The 25233-nt window shown below is 54.1% G+C and overlaps 6 protein-coding genes across 6 annotated transcripts; 4 read left to right on the plus strand and 2 right to left on the minus strand.

The window, feature by feature from the left end:
* Window positions 1-675: 675 nt before the first annotated feature.
* On the plus strand, window positions 676-2558 carry B0T26DRAFT_870710 (beta-lactamase-like protein; the record flags this gene model as incomplete). Its single annotated transcript, XM_060447911.1, has 2 exons — window positions 676-1899; window positions 2318-2558. Exons 1-2 carry the CDS (start codon window positions 848-850, stop codon window positions 2556-2558), a joined length of 1293 nt encoding a protein of 430 aa, XP_060298619.1. The 5' UTR covers window positions 676-847.
* A 1057-nt stretch (window positions 2559-3615) lies between these two features.
* Window positions 3616-4908, minus strand: B0T26DRAFT_750064 (uncharacterized protein; the record flags this gene model as incomplete). Its single annotated transcript, XM_060445181.1, has 3 exons — window positions 3616-4305; window positions 4410-4566; window positions 4628-4908. The coding sequence occupies 3 exons, from the start codon at window positions 4906-4908 to the stop codon at window positions 3616-3618; spliced, it is 1128 nt and encodes a 375-aa protein (XP_060298620.1).
* Window positions 4909-11133: 6225 nt separating this feature from the next.
* B0T26DRAFT_739833 (uncharacterized protein) lies at window positions 11134-12288 on the plus strand (the record flags this gene model as incomplete). The annotated part of the gene is made up of 3 exons (XM_060443766.1): window positions 11134-11969; window positions 12025-12197; window positions 12251-12288. The coding sequence occupies 3 exons, from the start codon at window positions 11134-11136 to the stop codon at window positions 12286-12288; spliced, it is 1047 nt and encodes a 348-aa protein (XP_060298621.1).
* Window positions 12289-12977: 689 nt separating this feature from the next.
* B0T26DRAFT_750068 (uncharacterized protein) lies at window positions 12978-13529 on the plus strand (the record flags this gene model as incomplete). Its single annotated transcript, XM_060445182.1, has 1 exon — window positions 12978-13529. The coding sequence occupies one exon, from the start codon at window positions 12978-12980 to the stop codon at window positions 13527-13529; it is 552 nt and encodes a 183-aa protein (XP_060298622.1).
* A 5527-nt stretch (window positions 13530-19056) lies between these two features.
* B0T26DRAFT_229115 (heterokaryon incompatibility protein-domain-containing protein) lies at window positions 19057-21373 on the plus strand. Its single transcript, XM_060433886.1, has one exon. The coding sequence runs from the start codon at window positions 19154-19156 to the stop codon at window positions 21200-21202; it is 2049 nt and encodes a 682-aa protein (XP_060298623.1). The 5' UTR covers window positions 19057-19153; the 3' UTR covers window positions 21203-21373.
* A 699-nt stretch (window positions 21374-22072) lies between these two features.
* Window positions 22073-25209, minus strand: B0T26DRAFT_229158 (uncharacterized protein). Its single transcript, XM_060433887.1, has 3 exons — window positions 23736-25209; window positions 22722-23679; window positions 22073-22661 (listed from the first exon to the last, which is right to left on the minus strand). The coding sequence occupies exons 1-3, from the start codon at window positions 24938-24940 to the stop codon at window positions 22278-22280; spliced, it is 2547 nt and encodes an 848-aa protein (XP_060298624.1). The 5' UTR covers window positions 24941-25209; the 3' UTR covers window positions 22073-22277.
* Window positions 25210-25233: the final 24 nt, after the last annotated feature.

Below are 25233 nucleotides of genomic sequence, written 5' to 3' on the forward strand. Positions count from 1 at the left end.
ACGAATAAAACATTGCCACGACGAACGGGACGTTGTTAGACCATCTAGAGACTAGGTGTTTGAGCTCGTCACTCCCCGCGATGAATTTTACTAGTGTTAAGATCCGGGTTTCTTGGTGATCTAGTAACTATCGCGCGTGGTTCCCGTGAGCCATTTGGGGAACGAGTCCCACTGCTCTCCTCTAGGTGCTGGGCGAGAGGAGGCGTCTTTCGCGAATATCCACTCAAACGTCGACTTGTGAGCCTGGGAAATTGCCTCTTCGCGGTGGGTGAGAGCTTCGTAGCGGAGACTATCGTCAGCTTATTCCGTCATCTTACGTTTAACCTTTAAAGATGTGTGTCGGTTAAACCAACAAAACAGTAAGCGTCGGAGGTGGCGGTAGGGAGCACAGGGCTACAGGGTCTATATAAGGAAGCCTACGGCTTCGTCCTTTGAACCTTTCTTTTAGCCTAGACACACAATTCAATACGCTGTCAACTTTGATCAAGTGTAACACGCAGCAACTTGCTCATTAGGCTCTGGCAGGCAGCTGCGACCCATGGTCTCCGGAGGAGTGGGCACGTGACGTTCCCCGAAGAGCGCCTTGCAGGCCGCCTAACGCGGACGCCACTTAAGCGCCATATGTCAAATAACAAAATGCTGCAGTGCAGGCATCGAGCGCCAACGTGCTACCACGCGCCAATGTGGAGAGAAGACTGGATCAAAGTTGGGAATCATCCACAACCCGCACAACCCAACCCGCAACCGAGCGATTAATTGTTAGTGCATCAACCAATCACACTCACTCTGTCTGCCAAGTCTCAAACAATATGGAATAATTACACAACCTGAAGTGGATCCGTCGTTTATGATCCGAGACAAAACCACTATGCCGACACCATCATTCGCCACACCGCTTCCACAGTCTGCGCGGTCCGAGATCCTCGAATGGCGGTTCCCGAAGCCGTTCCACAGCTACGTGCTAACCGGCCGATCGCGGGCGGCATGGCACACGTCGTTCGTGATCCCGCAACTCAACCTGCTGCTCGACGCCGGGTTGGTCATCAACCGGCTGCGGCCCAAGCACGTCTTCCTCACGCACGGCCACAGCGACCACACGCAGCTGGCGCCCGTGTTCGCGACGTTGCGGGGCCCGCCCGACGTCTTCTGCCCGGCCGCCATGGCCCCCGCCTTTGACGACTTCATCCGCGCCCAGCGCCTGCTCGACCAGGGCGGCCTGGTCACCGCCGAAGAGTACGCCGCCGCCCGCGGCAGCCTCGTCACGCACGTCACGCACGGCCTGGAGCCGGGTGATGTAGTACCGCTGGCCCACCTCAAGGGCAGCAGCAATGCATCTGCAGCTGCCAACGCCAACGCCAACGCCAACGCCATCACAGCGACGGCATTCGCATGCGACCACACGGTGCCGTGCCTGGGGTACGTGTTCAGCACGACGACGCAGCGGCTGCGGCCCGAGTACGTGGGGCGCGCAGGGGCGGAGCTGCGGGCGCTGCGCGAAGAGTCGGGGGTGTCCATCACGGCGCCCGTGACGGTGCCCGTGTTTGCGTTCCTCGGCGACACGACGCCCGCACCGCTGCTTGATGATTCCGCCGGGTGGCTGCGCAACGGCATCGCCGTCGTCGTTACCGAGTGCTCGTTTCTGCACGAGGAGCACCGCGCGCAGGCCGCCAAGACCAAGCACACGCTCTGGGCCGACCTCGAGCCTGTCGTGCGCACCTGGCCCCGCACTACCTTTGTGCTGACCCACTTCAGCATGCGCTACTCGGACGACGACGTGCGCCGCTTCTTTGCCGGTTTGTCCGACTGTCCTAAGAATATCGTCGTGTGGGTTGATGGGTTGGACCCGGGATCGAGAGGCGGGGGTGAAGGGTTTTTGGCGGAGGTGGAGGTATCCGAGGCGTGAGACGTGAGAGAGAATCGACAAGACATCTATATTTGTTCGGGCCCGGTCTCGGAGATTGTTCTATAGTCCAATCCCTGGATATTTATTGGCATAGCACCTAGATACTTGCAAAGAGTAAAGATCATGGCAAATACACCAGCTAGGAATTTCTAAGATAGAGAAAAACCCCCCACATTCTATAATAGGGATCCTAACAATAACTGCCCCCTCCGAGAAACCTTCGGGGCAAGCCGTACGTTATTAAGGCGTTGCCAACTCTTATGCCGCGACAATAAACATTCAAGGATTGGATTGTACTTTCAATTTAAATTGTAAAAAAACAACCTCTAAAATACCCCCTCACCAATTCCACTCAAATGTAAGTCCTGGAATCGACAGGCCTCTCCCATATCGCGGTAAAATCCCTTGACCCAGCTTCCACCAACAGGCCCTCGAGTTTGAGCTTGAATGCACGAAGGATATCTTTTACTTTGTCCGGGTCGTCTTCCGCTTCACTGTCCTCGTCGTCATCCGCTTCGCTGTTGTCGCCGTCTTCCGCTTCGCTGTCGTCGTCCTCTTCCACTTCGCTGTTATCGTCGTCGTCTTCCAATTCACTATCATCAACGTCTTCCACTTTACATTCCGCATAGGATGGGTGTGGACCTCGAGGGAATAGCCTCACCACCGTCCTCAGGATCCGCAAGGGGCTGTCATGCGCACAGCCAAAGTCTAGATCGGAGGCGGCGAGCTCGTATCCATCCAGCGACCCGACCATGTTGACATCGGCTCCCTTTTCGATTAGGAGCTTGGCGGCGTCGTAGTCCCACCGTTGAGCGGCGACCTGGAGAGCCTCCGGAGATCGAGACGAGAATTATGGAAGAACACTGACGTTTCGATAATTTGCTGCCCATCTAGCGACTGCAGGGCTGCGCTCGCGAGCAACCACTTTCGCCGGCTAATGCATCCGAAGAGCGCTCCTAGCTGGCGGTTGGCTGGCGGTATTCTCCACGGCAAGTCGCCAAAGCCCAACCTCCATGGCCGCGATTGATGAGCTCCGCAAGGGTCGAGAAAGTCGAGGCAAGTGTTGGCCATAGCGGGGGTTTTCATAACATAGTTGCGTCCAAAGTAGCAGAAGTAGTAAGCCACGCATATGCGCTTGTATCTTTGGCCCAGGTGAGTAGTCTAAATTGTTGTTGACGAAGAGTTGGTTAAAATGCAGTTACAGTAATTATCAAGACTATTCTAGGCGTGGAGGGACCATAAAGCCTACAGACAAGTCTTGTTTTGCGCTATCTTGACTCCAGCTATACTCTGATAGAAACAACAACCATGTTTCTTCCTATGTCTATTTCGTCTCTGAAACAAAATCAAAGACGGCCAAAGAAACCAAACACCAATCCTCGTCCAAGCGCCCCAAGTCTTAAGTAGGCATATAGTATATACCTATTATACCCCCCCAAACAACGAACAAGCCAAGCCCGATCTGGTAACAAATCCTCCAGTAAATAGGGAAAGACGACACCGAAACACCCGCCATCTAATTACCACCCATTCCCCACGACCCATTGCTCCCCAGCCCAATGAAACAGCTCCAGGCATGCAATCAATCAATCAATCAATCACCCACCAGCAGCGAGCGAGCGAGCAAGTCCCGAACGAACAACCCACGACGAAACCCAACCCGATCAAGCACGCAGCCCGCGTCTCAGCTCGCCCTGCTCGGCGAACACGCGCTACGAGTCGGGCATGGCGTTAATGTCGATTTTCACGCGGTTGTGCCTAGGTCGCAGCCCACGTCTCAGCTCGTCCTGCTCGGCAAACACGCGCTCCGAGTCGGGCATGGCGTCAATGTCGACGTGCACGCAGTTGTGCCCAGGTCGGAGCCCACGTCTCAGCTCGTCCTGCTCGGCAAACACGCGCTCCGAGTCGGACATGGCGTCAATGTCGACGTGCACGTAGTTGTGGCCCGGGTCGAAGTAGATGGGCAACTTCCATTGCCTGTCATCCTTGCGTTCGGGCAACATTGCCGGGTGGCGGCGCGAGACGGTGACGTCGAGGAAGACGGTGCTGTTGTTGCCGCTAGCGCTGGTTCCTTGCCGCGGCGTCGCGGGCAACTCTTCGAGGGAAACCTTGTAGCTAAGCTTGCCGCCCTTGCGCTGGTCCAGGTAGAATAGGTTGTAGCAGTCCTCGAAGTGCAGAGTGCGCGGGGGGACCTCCTGCGGCGGCGGCTTCAGCTCGTCGGTGGTGAGGACGGAGGTGCAGTCCTTGCCGTAGTCGTAAATGTCCATGGCGTGCTCGCTGTCCTCACTGTCCTCGTCGTCGTCCATGGCACGCGCGGCCATGCGCTGCTCGTAGAACGGGTCGACGATGATGCGCAGTTCGTTCTCGCCATGCACTTCCTCCTCCTGGGAGATGGGTTGGTCCTGGTTATTTGGTTAGCAGGGTGTCTTTTGAATGTGTATTGTAATTAATTAAGAGTTGTTGCGTGTGTTGTGATCAAGAGTTGTTACGGTGGTTAGTTAGTTACCTTGTCCAAAACCATAAGCGCCAAGTCGTCCCACAGATGATTGTTGTTCTTAAGAGTCAGCTTTTGAATAGCAATAGCAGCGCCCGACCTGAGGAACTCCATCACGGTCCGGTTCTTGGTGATGGCCACAGCCGCGCCGTGGCAGTTGGTGACGGAGCTGATCGTGGTTAGCATGTGAGTCTTGAGAATTGAGAGTGGTGGCTGTGATGGCGGCTTACACATATTGAACGCTCATGGCCTCAACAAACTTGATGCAGTGGCCGGGAAGCGGGCAGTCGGCAAAGAAGAGCTCCTTGGCCTCTTTAGTTCTCAGACTACCGCCGGCCACGATGACGCCGATCGTGAAGTTCTCGCCTATCTTGGCTATGCGATCCACCTGGTTCTTCGCTATTGCCATTGGTAACTTGTGGCCCTTCTTGAAGCAGTCGACGATCTCATGGGAAGTCAGGTTGATGATTGTGAATTGCTGCTCCGGGCCGCGAAAGCCGTCTTCGTGCATGTCTTGCCATCGTGTGTAACGAAGCAGGCGCGGATAGCAGTGCTTCCGAAGTCAATGCCCAGAACACTATGCGAGATAATCAATCAAGTCAGCATGGCATGGCCTAGAAGACAAAAGAGAAGCGATCTCGGGAAGCGGGTAGATGAAGAACAAGGAAGACTAGGCACAAGAGAAATATAAGGGCAATGGAGGGATAAACGTACACCCGACGAGGTGGCGTGGACTCGGACTTTGCCCCATACGACTTGCCCCCGCAAGACTTGCCCGGCCGGGAGGGCTTGGCACCGTAAGTCAACATATTGGCCACACTGGTGGTTACGAGAACGGTGCACCACTCGTTTGATTGATACCGAAGTTGATTGAAAGGGAAGGTAAATCAAAGCCTGAAAAGGGCGGCGGGCCAGAGAAGAGAGTAGTGGGGCATGGAGTGCCGAGAGGTGTGAATGCGCAGGAGGATGTGCTCTTGTTTGGCTGATATTAAAGTTGATGGCCGGGAAAATTAAAGGTTGAGAGCGTATCGAGAGAAGAGAGAAAGAGGTGGGATTTTGGGCGGGCGGGAAAAAGGCGCCTGTTTTTTTTGTGCGCGCCGGCCCACTTGCCCTGCGCGGGGCCTAAGGCTGCAATAGAGAGTAAACCTGGCAAGGTAAAAGATGGGAGGAAACAACCGAGAACCTGAAAAATAAGGTGAAGGGAGGAACCGACACATGCACTAGTTAAATGACGTTTTCTTTCGTTGGTGCAAAACCGCCTTGGCAACTACTCGTCCCTGCCAGCCCCTTGATAGCCACTCTTTGATATTCACCTCGTCCCGGTGCCGCGAAACCTCTCGAGTGTTCTATACACCCGGGTCGTTTCTTTTCGGTCACGTGCTTGAAATTGACCATAATTATCAGTTCATCAAGTGACGACCATGTGCTGCAACTACTGTTGTCTAGACCTCTAGCTAACAGACGTCTGTTTCGTCTACTAGATCCAGCGCAGCGGTAGCTTACGACAGTCTTTCGATTATTTGCAAAGTTAGCAATCCCTTCACCTAGAGCGGTGTCACAGGAATGCGAGGCCCCCGTAGGAGGTTGTGGAAATGGTTGAAAGAGCGTTGCTTATTATATAAAAGAAGGAGCAGAGGAAGCCTATATGTACGAGCGGAGCGAACGGTAGCGAGCTCGGTAGGGAGAGTCTGCAGGGCCTGACAGGCTCGCCAGGGCAAAAGGGGTAATTCCTGCGACAAGCGATTTCTCAGGCAAATTCTATTCGGCCTTTCAGCCACTGGTACGTATGCCTGTGTGCCTCGCTCCCTTGTCTTAGATGCGTCAAATTTCGGGTTAATCAAATGAACTAATCTTGTTGCACGTGATCGTAGTTGACAGCGCATTGAATTGTCCGTCTAGGAAAGGTCCAGAGATGCAGGAAAAGAAGGCCCTATTTATACCTAAAAAGCAGATAAAGGAAATCTAGTAGTACTGGGAAGTGAGCGTCATAGAGGGCCTTTTCGAGGTTGAACTCAGATGTGGCTTGGATGTGGCTCAAAGTGGCTTAAATCTTAGGCGACAAACCTCGAACCAGTTAGTTTGAAGAGCATCTCAGCATCCGGAGCTTGTTCCTTTGTAGTGAGTATTATAAATTTATCAGAATGAGATATCCTACGTCTTCAATTTCAGCTCTCTATCACAGTGATCCCGGATCACGATTTCTTAATCTCACCCCATCCTCTGCTACCAAATCAGCACATTGAACGCCAGGTTTATCAAAGTCTCCCCGAACCGCACATAAAGAACTGTAACTATCGGTAACTTGTAGATATTGTTGGAATGACAAGGTCATTCGTGCAAGTCACTCTAGTAACCGTTGCGAAAGGATGGGGGGGGCGTTGTTGGTGGTTGTATTCTGCTATCACTACCTAAAAGGATCTCGAACTACCGAGACAGGAAGAGGGCCTCTTGTGTGATACCCTGCGGTCACGTGCTGGGCGTGCGTGGCCCGTGCGCTGACCTGATTCCCCACTGTTTTACATGTTTGACCAATCACAGCTCTGCAGCCGCATGAGCTTGAATGAAGGCGCAGTGAAATTCGAGTGGCATTTCCTAGTCTCTGATTTCCCCGCCCTCAGAACCGGCATCATCCCCCAATCATTGTCACTAGTTCTCCCTCCATGGCATCATCAAAACATCAAGCGCAAACGTGAGTGACTCAGGTAATTCCATCTCTGGTAGAAGCAGCATTTTCTAGTTCGTTTCCCAGGCGAGCCTCTCAAGCTAGGCGAAACACGTATACTAACCCTCCTTCTCGAGCCGTTTCGACACGAATGCCGTCAACGAGGGCTATTTTGCTCTCTCTTATACGTATAACCCCCGACCAGCCCCATTGCAACGCCATGGCCAACAGGCAGCGCGGAAAAAGGAAACACCTTTCGGGTTCAGAGAGGACACACCTCTCCCGACGCTAAAAAAAACATCATGTCATCGGACAATCCGCGTGGCTTCCAATCAACCCAGACCACAGGCCGCGACTTTGCGAGCCGCTGGGGATGTTGGAGTCGCAGGACGTGAGGATGAAATGGATGACGGCACTTGCCGCACTGCACCATGCGAAAAACCCTACACGGTTGCTCGACCCAGCCCTCCGCCGGCGCCAACAGGAGCGCCTCCACATGCGGCACCACAAGGCTCGGAAGCAGCTCCTTAGGGCCCTCCGTGATTAGACGGGGAAGGGCAGGTATGCAGCAGGGCTAGGGGCGCAGAGAGTATGAACGAGCTGACCCGTGGCTGTGAGGGCCTCTCTGGGGGCGGGCGTGGCCAGCACCATCTAGGGCACGCCGATGGTTGCCGGTCAAAAGACTGCGCTCGGTTCGAAGAGACACCAGCCAACAAGGTCCAGAGCCCCCCTCCTCCTTTGACGGCGGAGCGTCTGTTTGCCGTTCTGAAGAAGGTCAAGCTGTGGCTTGCTGAGCACGAGATCGGAAAGAGCCATCCCTAGACGCAGCAGTTAGGTCGCAGTGACGCTTGGAGTCAGCTCGTGCGCCACCAACAAGGCCACCGGCAGAACCATCAAGTTTTCCGGCCCCATCAGCCTGGTCATGGACCAGGGGTACTCTGTCACGGGGTCGGGCAGGTGGAGCAGCACCGAAGATGATGACGATGATGATGCCGAAGAAACTGTCGCTGACGAAACTGCTTGAGTTTGTCCAAGCAGGCATGAAATGTTAAGTCAGAAGAGGCTGGTCTACTAGCGTTTTGGGAACTTCTCTCGTTTCTGTTGAGCCGCATTCAATATGTGGTTTTTGCAAATCCTTCTCCGTTATTAGGTAACTTCCAGAGAAATTGAATATGACATGGTGTTTTGAAAACCGAGTAGAGTCGGGGAACCCTTCTCCATGGCACTTGTGACACGATAAACACCCCTACCACATGACCTTGTCACACATGTACACGGCGTCGTCCAATCCAGTCTTGCAGCCGCCTACCCTGCAGGTATCGGGCTAGACGCCCACCACTCAAAAAGTTGCAGTCTTCCCTGCGTGTCAGAAAGACCGTACTGTTTTCGGCATGGCCCAGGGAGCCCGGGCAGGGCACCTAAATTAGACCGCCTTTTTACAGGATCAACACAGTTCCCTGCCCTGCGGACGCAGGCCTTTTCTTCTTCCTTACATCAATCAATACACACACTGCGAATACCCTCATTCTTGACTGCTTTTGCATACATTTGGCTTCTGAAACTACCCGATGTTGCAGCCTCGACTGCCGCGTCTTTTCTTGCCGTCTTCTTCACCGCGAGGCTGGCTAAGACAACCCAAACCAGATGGGCATGGATGGTAGATTCACCGGCCCAAGATTGCCCCCAGGCAGGGCATTCGTGTCATCAGCACAGCAGTAGGTACACAAATTAGCAGTGCTAGGCGGCGCGTAAAAGTCTAGACTCTCTCAGGGTACTAGTGCATCTCTCGGCGCATAAGCTTCTATCGACGCCACGCAAAGCCCAGCCCTCGCTACTCATTGCGGGCAGCGGCTTTGCTCACCTAATTACTACATACATAGTATGAGAGGCCCGTGGGGTGGCCGGCGACATCCGTTCGCGAGATGGATACCGAAGAAGACGACGCGATTCCACCCCTCCCCTTGAGTTCATGCCCATCCTCTCCAAGTTCACATATGCAACTATTACGAGATATTGACAATCGAGATATGGACCGTGTTATCATGGGGCAATCTGCCTTGTAAGTACTCGATCACGGCATGGCGGAATGAGCGAGATTGGTCATGCGAGAGAGACCAAATGTGATGGATTTCCCGCGGTCTCGCCATTGAGCTTCGAGCTTTCTCAAACGCACAAAGGCAGTGCGCAACGGCACGATGCAAGTGTTCGATATTCTGGGTTCAGCCCTGCGGTCTACAACACACCCGTCTTTGTATCACTTAGTCCGGCCCAGTAGAGCTCTTCAAAAGAAGGCGGGTTTTTCCGTGTCAAAGTCAAAAAACATCCAGCGCTTATGCAGCCTCACGGCCAGCTCGCCATAGCCGAGACATTGGATCCAAGACGACGTGTCTAATCAACTGCCAGTACTGGTCCTCAAATCTTGTGCCAGTGAACACCTACAGGACTTGTGCTACAGGGGGTGGGGAGTGGCCGGGGGGGCGCTCAGCACGCCACAGAGGGGGCGTTAGGTGTCCGGGCTGCCTTGTTTTGGCTGGAGGGTTGTTGTTCACTAGGCGTTTTATGGCGTGGTCTAGACTGTTCAGCCAGGCAATCTTCCAATCACAGCACCCCACAGGTAGCCCGTTCCAGTGCCGCAATTCATTGCGCTGTCCTGTCTGGCCGGAGAATCACCCCAGACTCCCGTCTTCATGTAGCCAAGCTTGCGTCTTGCTTACATGGCTTTCTTGTGGCTGGCTGAGTACGGGCGGGATGGCGATGGCGTGCCGTCTCTCAACCGAGTCAACTCCCTGGACTTGCCGACGTTGGGCTTGTCGACAAGAGACTCAGTGTCTGGTTCTCGACGCACTTCTCTTCGCCGAGTGCGCAACCACCTTTCGCAAGCGTGCATTGAATAACTCATAGCAGCTAATACCAGTTACAAATATGCTACTACTACGACATCACTGGTCTCCTCTTCCCCAAGCATTGACAAACAAGCAATCGATTGCACGAAAACGTCGAAGTCAGAAGCACGCATTATCTTCTCCTCGGCAAGGTAGTGTCATATGTTCAATTCTATGCTCCCCTCCCTACCAGTTCAGGCTTCGTCTAATCACCATGCTAGAACATGTGTCCCACCCGGCCGCAGATTCCTCGAAGCCCGCTCTTCCCGGCGACGAGCCGTCGGGATACTTTAAGTCGGATGCGAACGGCAACTTCGCGTCGGAATTCGTGACGTCGGTGGGGACCAAAAGATCCTTCAACGGCAAGTTCTCGACGGTCGTCACCCAGTTTGCTGCCAAGGAGCCTATCGTCACCTCCGCCTTCTACCAGCTGGAGGGCATCTACTACATCACGGCCGGCTCGACCGTCGGGCCCACAACGCTCAGCATAACCGCCACCAGCGACGGAGACACGGCAAGCTTCTTGAGATGCCTAGTCGTGCAATAGCACTATGAATACGATAAGGATTGGATATGGGGGTTTCCTTCGTTCTGCCGAGTCCTATTCAACATATGACTTTGCAGGCCCTTCGTTTGTTGGCCACCAGGTTCAGCTACCTACCTTACCTAATTATGTATGAAACGATATGTCCCGAAACTAGTGCCTATCACTACCTTAGCTACGGACTGACCCGGTGCATCGCATTAGTCCAAGGAGACGTAGGTGTAATTACACACCGGCAGCGCAGTCCCGAGCCCGAGGAGAAGCGCCAGCTTTAGGAGCCGTTGCAGTGCCGCTCGACACCAGACCTTTACGCTGGCCCGTTGTCCGACAATAATTGGTAGCCCAATATCACCGAAGCTTTTCCTTGGCCTTCGAGCAAAGTTTGGTTGGAGGCCGCGCCAATGGTTGGGCCCCGCTTAAATCCCTTAATATCAAAACAATCAATTATACAGCGCGTGGCGAGCGGAGCCGGCGGCAGTTATGCTGCTATTCTCGGTATTAACCCGAGCCAGGCTGGCATGTCAGGGCCACCCGCCGGTATTTAGACGTCAGATCCGGATTAGGTATCGTGCAAGCCTGGCACCTGGATCAAATCTTTTCTCTCTCTCTTCGCCTCGCCAGTTGCAACTAGCACTCGTCTCGCCTAGCATGCATTGGACGGCCATCACCCTGGCCCTGCTCGTGCAGCATGGCGTCAGCCAGCGGGCGAGCATGCCCATGATGCGCTTCGAATGCTCGCAGTTGGTGGTGGACCGCATCGACCCCCTGGTCAACCCGGGCCAGATGCCGGCGCCCCATCTCCACCAGATCGTCGGGGGCAATTCCTTCAACGCCTCGATGGACCCGGCGGTCCACGACCTACCCACGGCGTCAACGTGCACCAGCTGCACCTTCTCCGAGGACTTTTCCAACTACTGGACGGCTGTGCTGTTCTTCAAGGCGCGCAACGGGACGTTCAAGCGCGTGCCGCAGTTTGTGAGCTCGGGGCTCAAGGGCCAGGGCGGGATTACCGTCTACTACATCGCCCCGTACGACGGCAAGACCAAGGTGACGGCGTTCAAGCCGGGGTTCCGGATGCTGGTGGGCGACGCGTCGTCGCTGGACAAGCCGAGCGCGGCCAAGGACCCCAAGGTGTGCCACCGCTGCATGCCCAAGTCGGGCGAGGGCAGCGGCGTCGAGTGCGCGGCGTCGTCGAGCGGAGACTCGCTAGCGCTGCCCAAGAGCCCCTGCGCCGGCGGTATCCGGTCCGTCATCACCTTCCCGACGTGCTGGGACGGCAAGAACACCGACAGCCCCGACCACAAGAGCCACGTCGCCTACCCGACCTCGGGTACCTTCGACAACAACGGCCCGTGCCCCGCCACCCACCCCGTCCGCATCCCCCAGGTCATGTACGAGGTCATGTGGCAGACCCAGGCGTTTAGCGACAAGAGCCTCTGGCCCGCCGACGGCTCGCAGCCCTTTGTCTGGAGCACCACCGACAAGTCAGTTCCCTCTCTCCCTTGACGTCGTGGCTCCAACTAACAAGCAGCCAAACAGGCGCGGCTACTCGCAGCACGGCGACTACGTGTTCGGATGGAAGGGCGACGCGCTGCAGCGTGCTCTCGATGCCCGCTGCAACGGCGATGTCTGCTCCGCAATCAAGACGCAGAGCGCCGACGAGGCCACAAAGTGCACCCTGCAGCGCTCGGTCAAGGAGGACATTGACGGATGTGAGTCTCTTGTCTTCCAGACACTAGCTTCCCGCAAGCTAACCGCCTCGCAGGGCTTACTCACCTTCCCGGTATGCCCATGGATGCTTAGATGCTTGTGTACTACGGATCGAGTGTATCCAGCGCCTGTTTGTATCTCTCTTGCCATGGTAGCGCCTGTTATTCCATATCCTCTTTCCGTATCTCACAGAAGTAATTATCACCTGTCTGTTCCCAGTATGTGCGTAGGTGGGCTACCGCCGCACCAGCAGACAAACAGATAGGTACCTAGGTGGCCAACTGGAATACCCGGCACACATAATTGAGGGACATGGGGCATGCGCAACAAGTCTCTCCTGCTCGCCGTCACCAGAGACTACCCGCCGGGAAAACAGGGCAAATATCTGCCACCGGCAGTCTCTCGTCATTTTTGATGATTCATCCGTATGTCTCGACTCTGTACTTGGCATTCTAGGTAACATCTTGAAGAAGTCTCCACAGACCGGCACAAACATGGTAGCTTGTAGTTTGAACTGTGGTACCGTAGCCCCAGTTGCGTTCTGGTGTAACACACTGTGGTCTATATCTTGCAGCTGGAAAACACACTATCAGTTTGTTAATTTCTACTTTTCCATCTCAACAGAAACGACAAAATCCTTCTTGTCTTCTACCAGCAATTACACACCAAAACCGCACAACTTGCCTGTTCGTCACATTCCCGGCCAGCTATTCGTTGCTATCTTGCTCACTAAACACTAACATCCTATCTTTAGACTTTACCAACCACGTAAGTTATCTGCGATGGACAACGATAACAATCAACAGCCGGGCCCGGGGGACACTAAGATGAGCTTCGATGACAACAACACCCCGACGATGAGAGAAATGCTGAGAGCCAACATCGACCGCTTCATGAGGGAATTCCGTCAGGCGAACCCTCCCAGCGCTAACCAAAACACCACGTCCGGCGACGACAAATGGACCCGCGTCTATGATGACGACGCCGCGGCATTCCTAGCACAGCTTACAGAAGCGCAGGAGCGCGATAGGAGGGACCGTCTCCTCCGGTCCCAGAAAGATTCTGTTCCGGCCAATGCGCCTATTAGCGATGGCCAGAAAGCCACGGCTAGTGATGACCAGAAAGCCACGTCTGGCGATGACCAGGACCATATGTGTGTTGACGAGCAGAAGGCCCGCGCCAAGGCTGGGCAGGAGGAAGAGGCAATCAAAGCGGAGATTCTTCGCGCCGTGAACTCGGAAGAGTCTAAGCGAGAGAAGGCTGTCTACGACCAGGAGGTTGAGCCTAGCGACGACCAGAAGGGCGGTTCTGGTGCCGGCCAGGAGAATGTCTAGTAAGGCTTTGCCGGTTCATAGCAAATCACTCGCAGTGGTTAGGAGGCAGTTTTAGGTTTTGGATGTTTTGGGGGGACTGATTTATTTATTTCCCTCGTGTGCTAGGCACAGCCAAGCCTGGCCTAGCCTGGACCACTTAATGGTTCATGCACCACCAGCCTATCCCCCCACCATAGATTTTCGCCTGCGGGCAGATGGTTTAGATTCTTCAAGCAATCCAACACGTTTTCCAGTAAACTGTGCACCTCGCATAGGTTATGAGCTCCTTTTGCTTCCACAACTGAAGCAATTTGCATCATTTGTGAATCGCAGGAATCACCATAAAACGCGCTTTACAACACATCTATTTTCATCAAGAAAAACAGTGTTGCGCGCAGGCAGCACCCCAATAAAGAAGGCAACTTTGGTCATCTTTGGCCCCGCCTGGAGTGCCCCGCCATGTAACGGCATTTTACCACCGACGATTTTAGGATCTTCCACTTCGTTCCTGTATGGAGCTCAACCCATTCAATCCATTGCTTCAGCTATGAACAATTCACAACCCTTTGGGCCTTCATCAACCGAGCAAACTACCTCTGCGATGAAATCGGGATGTCGGGGATCAAATCGACGGTACCCAGGCATTGTAGAACATCTTCTCAGCTCTTCGTGATGCTTATCCCGAAGATCATCGCCTCTGGGAATATCGCATTGAGAGGGATGATATGAAGTGGGGAGAGTTTATGCAAGTCCTATACGCCAAAGCCCAAAATGAGAAATATCTCGACATGGCAGTGGTCACAAAGAAGCCCGAAGAGGATAACAGCAGCAAGCCAAGCAACAAGAAGAAGAGAAAGGACCACAAAGGGCGTCAAGGCGAGACAGAGACATGCTCAACATGCAGCAAAGAAATCGGGAAAGGATATAAATACCACCAATGCGGTAAACACATTCCACCAAATGGAACAGTGTGCTACTGGTGTGACCCAGAGAAAGCCCCTGCCAACTAGCACTTCAAGGCAGAAGCTATGAAGCAGAAAACGGCTACAGCTTCTACTTTTCGGCACCGAGGAAATGGCGTTTCACAGCCAGCTGCAGAGACTGCACCCTCGAACCTGCTGTTCGAGTGGAATGGCCTCAACAACATGGCCCCATTCACTGTTGATGTACAGTGATGAAGTCCAACAGGCTCTCAAGGCAGGAAACATAACAAAAGACTTAGTCCTCTTCGACGCAGCAGCATCACGAACTTCCTTCAACAACGTCAAATAGTTTACGGAGCTTCATCCGTTAATCAGACCCTAGCATCATGGTAGTGTAACTAGGCATTCAGGCTCTTCATACTATACCGGAACAGTGCAGATCACAACAAAACAACCCGACGGCACAACAAAGAACCTTCTCCTTCGCCAAGCATACTTCACGCCAGGCACGCCCTGTAACCTGATCAACATTGACAGTTTGAAGGAGGCAGGCATCACTTTGGACATGGATCGCAATGTCTTTGTGAACAAGATGAGCAGGAAGCTGATCACAAAGCTGAATTACGCGGGTTCTATTCCCGTTATCCTTTTCAAAGTCATCCCTGATCTACCTTCTTCGATCACACCAGTACATGCAATGCTCGCTTCCATCAAGTACTCAACCATGCACCGTCGTCTTCTACATGCACACCACGAAGTTGTTACCCGCGCTTGCAATCTCGGAGACATACAACTCACAAAGACCCTGGGCATTTGGGCCAGAAATACACCCTACATATGGTGGACATTTACTCTGGCTACCACTGGATTCGTTTTCTACAAGAAAAAGGACAAGCCTTCACATAGCTGAAGCAATGGATTGAATGGGTTGAGCTCCATACAGGAAGGAAGATAAAGATCCTAGGCCTTGACGGCGGCGGAGAACTAGGGCAAGCAACCATTTTCGGCTACCAAAGCGAACTCAACAAGTATGCACAAGGCCGAGGCATCGAAGTGTACACTACACCGCCTCACACGCCCTAGATGAACAGAAGCTCCGAGCGAGCCGGTAAAGAGATCATGACACGCGCTCGTACGATCATGATAGACTGTGGCATTCCAAAGCACTTGTGGCCGTACGTTGCAGACACGGTTATCAAAGTACTCAACCTTCTACCTACATCACGAAATCCTGGCTACAAGAGCCCACAACAGGTAATGGCAGAGGCCCTGAACATGCCTCGGGAGTTGAGAATATAACAATATAAGGAAAGATAAAGGCCATTAAGAACCTGCCTAAGGAGAAAGAGAAGGCGAGAAAGCACTGGGACAGACCTATCGAAATCAAGGACTCACGATTCCGCCCGAGAAAGCCTGCACCTACAGACCTTTGTTATAAAGTCCCTGAGACCCCAGAGGAAGTCATCATGGTCACGATAACTACAGAGAAGGCCGCGCATGATCAAACAAGCATAAACAGGCCCTGGGTACCAAAGAACTATCGTGAGGTACGAAAGCTTCCAGAGTTCGAGAAGAAATAGCTTCCGGCTATAGTCAAGCAGATTAAGAGCCTCAAGGACGTGAAAGTCTTTGAGCTTGAAAAGAGACCGAAAAATACCTCAGTACTGCCGGGGAAATGTGTCGATGACGAGAAATTCAACACAGACGACCAAGAATGGAGCCCTAGAGCTCGCTGGGTTGTTTGCGGTACCTTTGAGACAGGAGGCTGGAGCCTTGAAGAGACCTACGCTGCAGTCGCGAATAGCGTCAGTGTTGGAACAACGCGCCAATCAAGAACTTGGAATCACGACAATTTGACTTCAAGACTGCATACCTGAATTCCGAAAGGCGTTATTTACTATACCGAACAACCTCACGACGTTCCAGGAAGAAACCAAGACCTTGTCTGGCTACTTGGAAAAGCCCTATATGGCATTCGAAAGAGCGCCTTGTATTGGTTCCAGACCATCACACCAGTCCTGAAGAAGCTAGGATTTGAACCTTTTGGTTCAGACCTTTGCTTATTCAAGCACAAGTCCAAGGAAATCATGATCATACTCTACGTGGACGACCTCTTGATTACAGCGCCTACGAACAAAGAGATTGATGAAGTCCGCGATACCCTCAACAACCACTTCAAGATCAAAGAAATTGGCGAGCCGAGACGATTCCTTGGGATTGACATAGTCAGGAATATTGAGAACCGAATAGTTTTCCTCTCACAAGAAGCATACACAAACACCATACTACAACAGTATGGTTACGATGACCTCAAGCCTGCAAAATCGCCCTGGCCTTCGAAATTCGGGCTTCCAAAAACTTAGGAGCCTCTCGGAGCAAAAGAAACAAAGGCATACTTGAAACAGACAGGAAAGCTTAACTTCCTAGCGATCAACACCAGACCTGACATCGCGTACACATGTGCACGACTAAGCGAAGGAAATAAAGGTCCTTCAAAGGAGCATTTGGCCCTGATGAAGCACCTATATCGCTACCTGAAAGGAACCACGAGATTTGGCCTCAAGTATGGGGGTTACCTATCCCTGAATAACCTCAATTATAAGGTTTACGCAGATGCGTCATTCGCAGACGATATACCGCGAAGGTTTTCTACAGGCGCACATGTTTTTTACCTGGCTGGATCACCAATTTATTGGAAGACGATGTTGGAATGTGGGTCTCAAAAGGGTTAGGCAAAGGATTAGGCAGAGGATTTGCAGCCTACTTCGCAACCTCCTTCGCAGCCTAATCGCGACCTACTTCGCGGCCTACTTCCCCACCTATTTCGCCACCACAATAGTAGTATAAGAAGGGGGCTTTCTGGCAATGCCAGAAAGGAAGAGAGAGAAGATATATATACGAATCCATCACTTGAACCACCAGTTTTCGGCGTGCAGATACGCCCTGTTGCTTCTAGTACCGGTACCTGGTGATACCAACAGACGAAGAAGCAGACCTTCGTAGCGTATAGCTCAACAGAGGCAGAGTTCACGAACCTGACGCCGGCAGCTCAGACGGCACAATGGATCTCTGAATTGCTTCGCGAATTCGGTATCGTACAGCCTACACCGGTCGTGCAATTTACAGACAGCGTGAATGCCCTCACGACTGTGTTGAACCCGCTCAACGGCGCACGCACCCGCTGTATCGATATACGATACAAATGGATCATCGACAGAGTCAAGAAAGGCTTTGTAAAAGTTGTCCACATACCGGGAGACGACATGGCTGCAGACGGCTTGACAAAGCCGCTAAGTACCGACAAACACAATATTCAGCCCATCGGTAATTAATCAATGCTTCCAGGTTTGGCCAGTATTAATCACCAAACTGGTGGCAGGGTGCTTGAGAACCCCGAACCCGGTTATGCTCCCATTCCTTCTCAAGGCCGTCTCTTCGATGACGCGTTCCATACGCCCGACGGTCCTGGCCACAGCAACCTCTATGTTGGTGGCAACGCGCGCCGCAATAATGCATACGTGAATCAATAGGAGGTCCGACTTCAACAGAACTTTCAGCTTTGTTGCACTGGTCGGTAATTCGCCTCGTTCAGCATGTCTGGGGACTGCCCCTGCGGAAAATACTGGGCCTACTCGGAGGGCGGCCGCAGGGGCGACAACGGCGCAATCAATATCAAGGGGCCGGGCTGCTACAATGTCAATACTAGGTACGGCTAGGTGTCTGGCAAATCCGTGCTTCGGCCAGTAACTTGGGGTGAGGTCCAGAGTTGGGGGAACATTTTGATTATTGCAGGACAAGGGTTGACAGAGTCATCGAGACTTGATACTTGATTACTTCTGAGCACCAAATCACTCTATTCTGCCTAATTCCCAGCCCATCATCTAAAATTTCGCCGCCTAACACATCTCGCATCCGTGCTAATTACCTACCTCTATACACAACATGAAAGTGCTCGTCAGGGCAGGTAATCGACGCGCATGCGTTGCAATTGGAGGCGAAATTGCTAAAATATATCCTATCTCAAAGTTACACAAGAGACCTACTGAGCACACGGGTCCATTCCGGGGCCAGAACGTCGGCGATAGTTCATTCACTGGCTTTCCCTATCATTCTGTTGAACCGTGCATGTTTGTTGCATAAAGAATAACTCGCGGCGGCGATAAAGGGCCGAGAGGTGGATTTGGCGATGCCTTGGCCGAGACAGCTGGTCAGTCCGAAATTGGCTGCTGTTGGGCTGTTAGTTCTGATGAAATGCTCGAGAGTCGGGAAAATGCAGAGTTGAAAGCCCCGTTTGCAGAATACTAAATCGGCTGCCTAAACCCAGCTGGGCCCAGAGGTGGAGGGAGCGCAGTGCTGCTTGAGAGATTTTCCCGTCGGTTATGGGGTGCCAAAACAGAGATTCCTAATCGGACATATCACGTTCGCCGAGGCCCAGTGAGGGCCAGGACGTAGCCAAAGCCAACAAATTCTCTTTTCCCAACTCGCTCTTGCATGGGCAAAGAGTGGTGGTACAGCCTGCAGCATGCATGCCCGAGCAGCCCAACCGGGTTCAGCCGCAGCCTAGTCTTCCAAAGCCGTCCAACCCGCGTGACTTTCGTCGGCGGCCGTTGGGCTCCAGACACAACTACATTTCGATTTAGTTCCTCAACCGCCAACAGCCCTCTTGTTTTCTAAGACAGCGTGCTAACTGGGGCCGCGATTCTCGCCCCTACTTATTATAACATGTCGGTGACCAAGATAACGATGGGGGGTGGTCAGAACCCGGAACTGCCGGCGTACGAATACGAACCCCTACCGGGGCCGGGGCATTTCCGCATCCTGCGACTGCAGTTCGGGGCCAGCGACGACGACATCCCTACGTGCACGCTGGAGACGCACGCGCTCTCGGCAGCACCGGCATACAAGACGCTCAGCTACGTGTGGGGCACAGGCGGGCAGACACAGCCGCTGCTAGTCCAGTGCGGAGAAGAACAGGAGAAGCGCGTCATCATGGTAACGGCGAGCCTGGACACCGTCCTCCGGCGCTTCCGGCCGGGACCCATGTCATATTCCTCAGCGCGCACCGCCGGCTGGGCGCTATGGGTCGACCAGATCTGCATCAACCAGGGCGACGTCGACGAGCGGTCTGAGCAGGTGCAGATGATGCGGGACATCTACGTGCAGGCGGCGTCGGTGCTGATCTGGCTGGGGCCCGACGGCTCCAGGTCGGCGCCGCACGCCAAGGCACTGCTGGCCAAGCTGGCCGCGATCCGCAGGAGCCCCGGGTGGACGCGCTTCCCCAAGGACCACCAGCTGCGCGCCGTCGGGCTGCCCCCACGCGCGGCGCCGGTGTGGGCCGCGCTGCAGGCCATGCTGAAAAACACGTATTTCGAGCGCACCTGGGTCATCCAGGAGGCCGTCTTCGCCAGGGAAGCCGACATCTGGTGGGGGCGGACCCGGATCCCGTGGTCGACCTTTGAGAGCGGCTACGTCATCGCCTCGCTCAACATGATGTACGAGCCCGACGCCGAACCGTCGTGCCCGCAGCTGTCGCTGGGGCGGGTGCAGGCGCTTGTGCAGTCGAGGTTGCAGCGCGAGTCGTCGGTCGGCTGGCTGCTGATGCTGCGCCTGACCGAGCACCACAAGGCAACCGACTCGAGAGACAAGGTGTACGCTCTGGTCGGCATCGTCAACGAGCCCGCCCCGTTCAAGGTCGACTATTCGTTGCCTGCGGCGCGTGTGTACACCCAGATCACGCGGCATATCATCGAGCAGTCCAAGAGCCTCGAAATCCTGAGCTCGTTCCACCCTCTCGACCCGACCTCGCCGGCCGACGACGGGCTCCCGCGCTGGGTCCCCGCGCTGGATCGCCCGTCCGAGACGACTACCGAGGTTGAGTGGTTCGATGCATCTCGGAAAAGCGAGGCGTGGTGGAAAGGGGGTCCGGGAGCAGCAGTACCGGGGGACTGGAAGACCCTGACCGTGTCGGGCCTTTCGATCGACACAGTCGAGGCGGCCAGCGAGGTCATCGGCCAGACCGGGACCGAGTTCAACGACGAATGGCGGCGGAGAATCGTCGCGGCGTTTGCCCTGCTGTGCGAGCACGCAGCGGCAGCAGAGAAAGTCTATGGGGCGGACCTGATCCGGCCGTTTGCGTGCGCCTTTGCTGGCGGCTCAACCATCGACGACAACGGGCTGCCGCAGCCGGCCGACCAAGACGAGCTGCTCCTCCGCTTCGCAATCTTCATCAACGACAACTTCATGCAGGACCTGCTGGGGGACAAGGCGAGCGACATGCAGGGCTTCGGCGCATTCCACCGGCTCGCCGAGGTCGCATTGGACGCCCGATCCGCTTCCAGCGGCCCAGCTCCGAAGAACATCACGCTGGACCCAAAGTTCCGAGAGTCGCTACGCGCGCGTCTCGCGAGAGTGCACCCAAACGACGCCGAGGCGGTCAGCAAGACGGCGGCGCTCATCCTGCGGTGCATCCGCTTGCAAGACCGCGAGGCGACGCAGCGCTTTGCCTACGTCGCGCAGAGATTCGGGTGGCGGGACAAGCGCTTCTTTGTCACCAGCAGCGGGCGCATCGGGAGCGGGCCGCAGCAGCTGGAGGAGGGCGACAGCATCTGCTTGCTTCATGGCGGCGCAACCCTGTTTGTCCTCAGACCTACCCCCTCGCCCGTGGAGGGAGAAGACTGCCATTATTACCTCGGAGAATGCTATGTCCAGGGGCTGATGAAGGGTGAGGGTATGGATCTGGGGAAGCCGAGCGAGTGGTTTAACCTGAGATAGGTGGCAGCTCGCCCGTCGGGGTTCCTCGCGGCCTGCATGGACGAGAGCAGAGAGACTTCGACTCCCAGGTTTATACATATGTAATTGAGCCGAGCTTTCATACGCCAAGTGAATCTCGCCCGTCTAGGTTAATTACACCACACTCGCTTCGGAATGATAACTCGAATTTGATCTCGCCCTACTGCCTTGCTACCTAGCTACAATCAACAGCTTACCAAGTTTTATGTTGAATAAAACTTGACAGGAAGAAAGAAGATCCCTGAAAGATCAAGTCCCCGTCTTCCTGAAGCATGAACGCTCCGAGCCGAGAAAGTCAAGCAGCTTCCGCGCTCTCGGCCCCTTCAATATAAGGTTCCGGGTGTCTTCCCACGACCCAGACCCAATAAAACGAGGCCACCCAACCTGATTGCGATCGCGATATTCCCGCCGACCAAGTCGAGCTGGAACGAATCCTTGCCAAAGTAACAACCATCCACAATGATCATATCGCCCACAAGGTCGTCATTGATGTTGTACATGACATGAGAGTCAACGTCGACCTCGAATTTGGGAACGAGCTGCGACAACCTCCCCCGGAAGGTCTTGATGGCGGGGGCCGCCCACTCGGGGCAGTGGCTGGCGAGAATTGGTCCACGAATTTGCCATACCTCCTCCCCATCCAGCATGAACCTTTCAGCCAGCCTGGTGGCGAAGAAGACGGAGAGAAAAGACACGGCAATCCAGGCTACAACATCGCTTATTAGTCTAAAGAAGCCTGCGGCGTTTTGAGTAAGCGTTGAGCTCAATAATTACCTGCAGAGTAAGGTAGGCAATTGCAAGACTGGATTGGACGACACGGTGAACATGTGCACAGGAAACATAGAGATGGGGAAGTGTATTGAGAAAGGCACCTAGATTAGGTTACTTTTCTTGCTTCTTGCGGCACGAAACTGTCTCGTAGCCAAAAATGACCAGCTGCACCATGTAATGCAGTGCAGGACGCCCGACACTCGACTTCAGCTGTGAGGAAGACACAGTCTGCCCATAGTCACCTGGCTTGACAGACAGACAAGGTAGGCATCAAGCAACCTCGATATCACCGCTGGAGACTCCGCCGCAACCATTCCAGAGGCTTGTTTTTCTTCTTGTCCGCCTCTGGCTCTAAACCTTCCCCGGCGGCTGGAAGAGGCCTGTACCTCCAGTCTTTTGCGCGTTTTGCGTCCTTGCCCATTTGCGTCGTTATTCCGCAGTAGCAGCACATGTCCCCACGAAGCTGAGACTGCACCCACGTGTGGGTCCAATCCTCGGGCTTTATCGCAATCCTGCATTCGATGCAGACCACGTAACCCCCCATAAAGGCTGTCCTTTCCTTCGCCCAGTTATGGTCGCAGGTCTTTTCGCCGTCTACATGTTTACCGCCAAAGTGCTGCTCTGCGCACCTCGTTGGTTGCTTCCGTGACAGGTCGCCGTAGGTATTGAACTTGCAATTGGAAACGGTAAGCCACCATTGATACTCGGGTGAAAATAATTGTTCACTTACAAACTTCCACTCAGCCTTGCATTTTGGACATGGGATTCCAGAAGCTGCTTCTCCTTCAGGCCTAACCCCCTCGGGGTCTGTCCAAATCACCTGGCAGTGGCTGCACAGGATTGCCCGTTGGTCCGGTAGGGCGGGTGCCGGGGGCTTCCCAAGCCAAGTCCGGAATGCCTCGTTGGGACGCGCATCGTTCATGGTGCTCCCGCTCTGTAGGTGCTCCTTTATATGGTCTAGCCGTTGGTAAAAGACACGTTGGTCCCAGGTAACGGGCTCATACGTGAACTTGCTGATTGTCGTGTCGAAGGCTTCGTCGCAATCCGGAAACCAGCAAGGCCAACTTTCATTGAACGGCGACCTGGTGGCAACATGTTCGAAGATGTGCTTGCGCCACAGCACTGCGTCGTTCGTGGAAAATATACACCGCTGATCATACAAGGTTAGCTCACAGGGGAGAATAGGCTTGCTTATGTAGATATCTAGTCTTGCGGGCGTTGTGGCTAGGGATGAAGCCCGCTCCACATTCTCGTCGGTGTTGGAATCAACGTGCTTAATTTCCATCGAGGCTCTGTCATCGTTGGTAGTTGTTTCCATTGCCGGCCTCCCAGATGGCAGAGAGTCCGAGGCACTACTAAAGCTCGAGTCGTCTTCTGCTTGAGACGTATGTGGCAAGGCAGCCAGGGCGACTTCTTGAAGATGTTTACTGACATGTTTGAAGTAGGCTATCTGGTCAAGCTGTCGTGAGACGGGACCACAAAAGGGGCATAGTCGATTGGCTCGCTTTGATGCAAGGTGCGGCTCAAGCTGGGGCCCCATTGTCTCATTGTCCCCCTGCAGCGCCGCGATCTTGTGGTGAACCAACTCATGCATAGCCCACGACCCGGTGCTACTGTAAAGGTCCTGGCCCGCTTCGCAGGTCTCGAACGTGCAACAGTAAGGCCGGAGGTCATCGTAAATATGTTTTCTAATTATGCATACTACTTAGTGGCAATCAAACAACAAAAGGGTCTGGTGACTTACTTCCATGCAGCTCGAGTGGTTATGCCACGCAACTCCTGGTGACATGCCGGACAAGAGAATGGTCCTCCAGCATGGGCGACCTCTGGCAACGCAGGGACTCTTGGTCGGCCTTTGCTGAGTGCTGACGCCGTAGTTGAAAATGATGCAAAGGTTGCAACCGATCCTGTGTCATCGATTTCGAGCGATATGCTCGGTTTTTTCTGATGTGCCTGCCGCGACGGCCCGGCAGCGGCGGGGTGGTTCGTGTCGAAGATAGAGTCTGACCGAAGCGTCGATTTGGTGGTGTCTGTGGGATTGCGGTGGCTCTCGGAAACTAGAGACTCTGTTGGGGGATTCGTCCACGTCTGGTTGTCCCGTGGCCCGAGCGACTTCTGAGTTATTCCCTGCATGGTCGCCGTCCCAGCAAGCCCCGCAGCGAGTTTGAGTCTTTCTTGCTCCAGCAAATGCGCAACCCTGACTGCATTGAGCTCGCCCAGCCGCTCGACCAAGAACTTTGGCAGCTGTGGGTACTGGTCTCTTATTTTGCGACAGTAGTTTACGGCTGGCTGTGACGATACGGCAAAAAGCTCGGCTTCTTGTGCTAGCACGTCTTGCTCGTCAATCAGATCCACGGCCGGGTTCTCTAGAGCCTGGCACAGGTCCATCAGGCAATCCAGATAGACGGTTATGTCGTCGAGCACATCTTCGTCGTCCATGTCGGATGTTTGCGACCCGGAAAGAGACTCGACATCTCCGGGCAGGTCAAAAAAGGATGCGGGATCTTGTAAGACGATATTGACTTTCTCTTGCATCCTCTTCACCTCTGCCAACTCTGCGGCGAACCATGAATCCGCTTGCAAGTCTTCAACACCCGCAAGCCGACCAAGCTCTGTAGTCAACACCCGGCTCAGCTGAAAGAGGAGCGATAAGACATTGGCCCGTAGTTCGGCCGCTCCGACAAGAATCTCATCGAGATGGCCCTCGGCGGCATCGAACCCGTCGCCCCAGAGGTAGAACCGTCGCAGCTCGTGTGTATACTTGTGGGCCACCGCGGGTTGAACATGATGTTCTGCATTTAAAGATTTTGCGTGCCGAACGAGCTTGGTAAAGAGTTGTAGGATAGCTTCGTAAAAGGAACCCGCCAAGCCGAGACCGCTCATGTAGGCCCCAGGCTCAGTGAGCCAGCTCTCGACATCAATAGCCCTTGTCCCGTGGTCTATCGACATTCTGCTGTCATGTTCTTGATTAGCGTTTGGGATTCCTGATCCTAGAGAGGATACGGTGAGACTGGACGTGGGCCAGTCATATCAGATCACGCAGGCGGGGTAATCATCATGCAATACGTAGTTGGGCTCTAGGCCTTGAGCAAATGCGGCTGAACAGAATGCGGTGTGGGTGGCCAGCGAAGCGAGCCCAGTACGTACTCCGCACTGTACAAGACATGCATGTATGGCAGTTAAGCGCCAATGGCTGAAAGGATAGAGGTTTTCTCGCAGCCTCGCCAAGGACGTAACAGTTA

The sequence above is a fragment of the Lasiosphaeria miniovina genome (genome assembly GCF_030549165.1).
Source record: "Lasiosphaeria miniovina strain SMH2392-1A chromosome Unknown B0T26scaffold_3, whole genome shotgun sequence".
In the NCBI taxonomy this organism is placed as follows: Eukaryota; Fungi; Ascomycota; class Sordariomycetes; order Sordariales; family Lasiosphaeriaceae; genus Lasiosphaeria; species Lasiosphaeria miniovina.

Coding starts and splice junctions, on each gene's coding strand:
- B0T26DRAFT_229158 (XM_060433887.1), bottom strand. CDS start 24,940: ATGTCGATAGACCACGGGACAAGGGCTATTGATGTCGAGAGCTGGCTC. Junction 23,680..23,735: donor ACCACTCGAGCTGCATGGAA/GTAAGTCACCAG, acceptor ATGCATAATTAG/AAAACATATTTACGATGACC. Junction 22,662..22,721: donor GCAAGGCTGAGTGGAAGTTT/GTAAGTGAACAA, acceptor TCCAATTGCAAG/TTCAATACCTACGGCGACCT.
- B0T26DRAFT_229115 (XM_060433886.1), top strand. CDS start 19,154: ATGTCGGTGACCAAGATAACGATGGGGGGTGGTCAGAACCCGGAACTG.